The following is a 3,775-nucleotide window of genomic DNA, read 5'->3' as shown; positions in this document are numbered from 1 at the left end:
CTGCCAGATCATTCTCCTCCTTCAGCCCCCCAAGTCCACGACTACTCGCATGTCCAGCGCACGATCAGTGTCTGACGCTACTGCGTCACCATCCAAGTCATCCATGCCTCCATTGAATGCGATTGCGAACATCAGGAAAAATGTATTTCTCCAGAGCTCCCTGCGCCGCTCGCGCGTGCTCGCAAGCCTCGCGAGAGCTTTGTGCACAGCTTGAGAGCGCTCCGGAGCCTCGCGAGACGCCCGCTAACCTCGGGAGGACTCAGAACCTGTGCGAGGTTCGATGTTTGTTGCACTCTTCGACACCACTTTTAGCACGTCCCCTATGATGCATATCGATCATACAGGTATCTATACAGTACAAAGTCATGGTGTCGTAAGTATGGGCTAACAAAGAACTTTGTGCACTTGTCGAGGACATTTGCAGACATCCATGTTGTATCTACTTGCTTACCCCATTTTGGTATAAGATAGCAGCTACGCACAATATGGGTGATAGGAATCATGGAGACTCGCCGGCGATGGTTACGTGTAGAATACGACACTTGAAACATACCTGTATCCGGGTCCTGTGTTCGGAATGGTGTAAACCATTCCACGAAGGCAACGGGGTCTCTTGAGAGGTTCTCTCCATATGAAAGAGGGAGGGATAAGATGGCTCTGATACGAGCGACACGAAGACCTGCAAAAGAGATATATAAGAGTTGAACAGTATTCTCAAGGTGCACAGACGTACCTTCAAGTGGATTGATTGAGTCCGCATTCCGCGGATGCTCTTGGACCAAGACAGTGTCAAAATGCGCAGGTACAGCTGGCCGTAGTGGGCGAGAGGACTGAGCAGGCATGGCGCGAATGACATCCTTGATTGGAAGTAGCGAAACTTGACGCATAGGGGGGAGGAAGACAGATACACGTTTGTAGACCGCAAAGCGCGTGCTGCTGTAGATGAATTGCGCTGCAACAGGCAATTGCTGACCACGTCTCCGAGAGGCATCTCGGAGGTACTCCTCCAGTGCGCGTACGAAATCGGTACAACCAAAGTCATGGACAAGCTGCTGCACTGTAACACTCCGCAGACCAGGATTCTTGGCAACCACGTACTGAGGTACTCCATCACCCATGGCCGCAGCGGCTTGCTCATCCTCCATGTCTACATCACCATCACTGCCCTCCAGCGTATGTGAGGTTGAGGTATTGTGAGGAGTGCGTGCGGAGATTGCCCAGTCGAGGAAGGCTTGGAACCGGCTCACAGCCTCTTGACGGTTCAACCAGACGGTCATTTGCTGAATATACGAGCGTTTGTTGGAGGCAGCGTAGCCCCGTTTTGCGTAGTCGATGTGTAGTCGTTCTGACTGCTCAGTGTTGTAGCCATCAGTGGTGCCAAGCCTGCGAATAGAGAGCGCGTAGTGGAGAGCTGAGTGAAGTTTCGGAACGTTGAAATGATCGCGCACTCCTTCGCGCACGAACACAGCCTTGTGCTGATGGAACGTGGCCCAGGAAGCATCCATGCGCGCGAGAGAGTCTTCAGTGTGAGCTTCGAAATGAGCATAGTACACGAAGTCAAGAACAGCGCGCACAGCGCGAACGACATCTGGGTCTGAGGCGCCAGTGATAGCGCCAATGAAGACCTTCTCCATGTGCTTGTACTCAGTCCCTGTCCACTGCGAAACGAGTGATATGCCATGCTTGAAGTGACGAAGAGCTGGGTGTGAGGGCATAGCCTTGAAGCGGCGATCAAGTTCAGCTCCCCCTTCAAGGCAGGAAGTCGCCCAAGCTACAGTATGGTCCTTGAAGACGCCTTTGTGAAGTTGGTGAAGGAGGTCAGGAGTTATGCAGGAAAAGATGTCGCAATGAGGTAGGTGTCTCCAAAAGGGATCAATGAGTCGCAGGCCTAGCTCCTTGAACTCGAAAGACCTCTCGCCGCGGGCTTGCTCCTGTATGAAGTCCCATACTAATGTCTGGTCTTTCATTACAGAGTACACTGGCTCACCCAGCGCCGTCGAGTGCACGGAGCACTTGGGACAGAAGTTCTCTTGGCACCCTGAGATGAGGCATTGCTCCGGGTGGTCCGCCACATATGCTGCAAGAATGGGGTGGACACGACGGCGAGCTCCATCAGCGCAGATCATCTCGACACCGGCCTTCCCAGCCACAGTAAGTGGTTCCAGGATCGCCTTCATGCATTCATGAAAGAGTCGATATCCCTCGAGGGATCGTCTCTTACCCTTGGAGAAGCATTCAAGCTTCGTGACAGGTATGTAGCCAACCAAGATGGTCGCTCGCTTGGACGGCTGATGGCGGACGGACTTCGCGATATTCCCGATGCTTAGATAGACAGGCCATGCCTGCTTGTCTCCGGAGAAGCGCGACAACTGTGTCTTGTCAGATGACAGGATGACAGGAGCCACGGTGGCACCGGCGGGAAGAAGGCCCTAAGAATTGTGAGATTGAACACTCAAGTTTGAGCGCAACTGATGTGTACGTACTTGAACATCCCACCACCAATCCGCCGTCCACATCTCATCGTATATTCTCTCCTCCCCCTCATGGTTGGTGAACAGCTTCTCTGGAGCATAGCGGATGAACGCTCTGAAGACCAGATTCCCGAGAAGCTCGCGGATACACTCGACAGGATCCCGTCGCCACAGTTTGATCTCTTCAGTCTTGCGCGCACCATTTTCATCGACAAGATCACCCTCAACCTCCCACTCATCACAGACCCATTCGGGACCCATGGGAAGCTCGTCGATGCGTTGTAAGTAAGTGTATTTGTTATGGAAAGAAGGCCGTGTCTGATTGCGGGTCTGTATTGCATATTGTGAGATACAGTGACTGCCGAAAATAGTGCACCGGTGCTTCGTGCGACCGAAATCCTGCTGTACCGCCGTATCTACAAAGTGTACCACTGAATAAATGCAGTTATATACATTCCTATGAGTCCCTTAGTATAGTGCTGGGATGATAAATATCAACTCCAATACAATGCTTACACAATTGGCCAGAAACATGTTTCAGCGCTAATTTGGTATGCGCTGGCACTGGGCACCGGCGCAACTCTTCTTCAACATCTTCGATGACACGACCTCTAACGCTTATATCCTTTTAATACTCGCTTCACAAGATCCTTGTCTACACGCCTGTTGCTATGACAGTGTGTACCCCCAGCAAACGTGCTCGCATTTTGGCTTTCCGTGACCCCCGCTTTGGCAAGCCAAAGTCCTTCCGTGAAATCGGCTCTATCCTCGGCCTCAATGCTTCCACAGCCTCACGGAACTACAAGATAGTCAAAAAGGCCCAGGACGTCTATTTCCGCCCCCGAAAGCCTGGCCGCCCTCGCAGCCTCTCCCCCCGTGACCTTCGTCATGCTGAGATCCTCCTGGCAAGGGGTACGGCTCGTGATGCAAGTGATGTCCAGCGACAGCTGTTCCCCACCGTCAGCCCTCGCACTGTCCAGAGGAGTCTCTCTGAGATTGGCCTGCATGGACGAGCACGTCGGGAGAAGCCGTACCTTAGCCGTTCAGTTGTGGCGCAGCGGAGAACCTGGGCGGAGGAGGCCAGCAAATGGGGCGATGCAGAGTGGCGCTTGGTCATCTACTCAGATGAGTCGAAATTCAATCTTTTTGGCTCGGATGGGAGGCAGTGGTGTCGGAGGAGAGATGGGGAGGCTTTCCTGGACAGGAACGTGAAGAAGACGGTCAAACATGGTGGAGGAAGTGTTATGGTGTGGGGGTGCATCACATCGCGTGGAGTCGGACGTCTTCACCGCATCAATGGCATC

The 3,775-nt window shown here is 53.0% G+C and overlaps 1 protein-coding gene across 1 annotated transcript; it reads right to left on the bottom strand.

The window, feature by feature from the left end:
* Positions 1 to 320: 320 nt before the first annotated feature.
* DICSQDRAFT_73320 (uncharacterized protein) lies at positions 321 to 2,732 on the bottom strand (the record flags this gene model as incomplete). Its single annotated transcript, XM_007371583.1, has 3 exons — positions 321 to 679; positions 734 to 2,429; positions 2,484 to 2,732. 3 exons carry the CDS (start codon positions 2,730 to 2,732, stop codon positions 321 to 323), a joined length of 2,304 nt encoding a protein of 767 aa, XP_007371645.1.
* Positions 2,733 to 3,775: the final 1,043 nt, after the last annotated feature.

This window comes from Dichomitus squalens (genome assembly GCF_000275845.1).
Source record: "Dichomitus squalens LYAD-421 SS1 unplaced genomic scaffold DICSQscaffold_125, whole genome shotgun sequence".
Classification (NCBI taxonomy): domain Eukaryota; kingdom Fungi; phylum Basidiomycota; class Agaricomycetes; order Polyporales; family Polyporaceae; genus Dichomitus; species Dichomitus squalens.
Note: the sequence above shows the minus strand (reverse complement) of the source record. Positions and strands in the feature narration are given on the sequence as shown.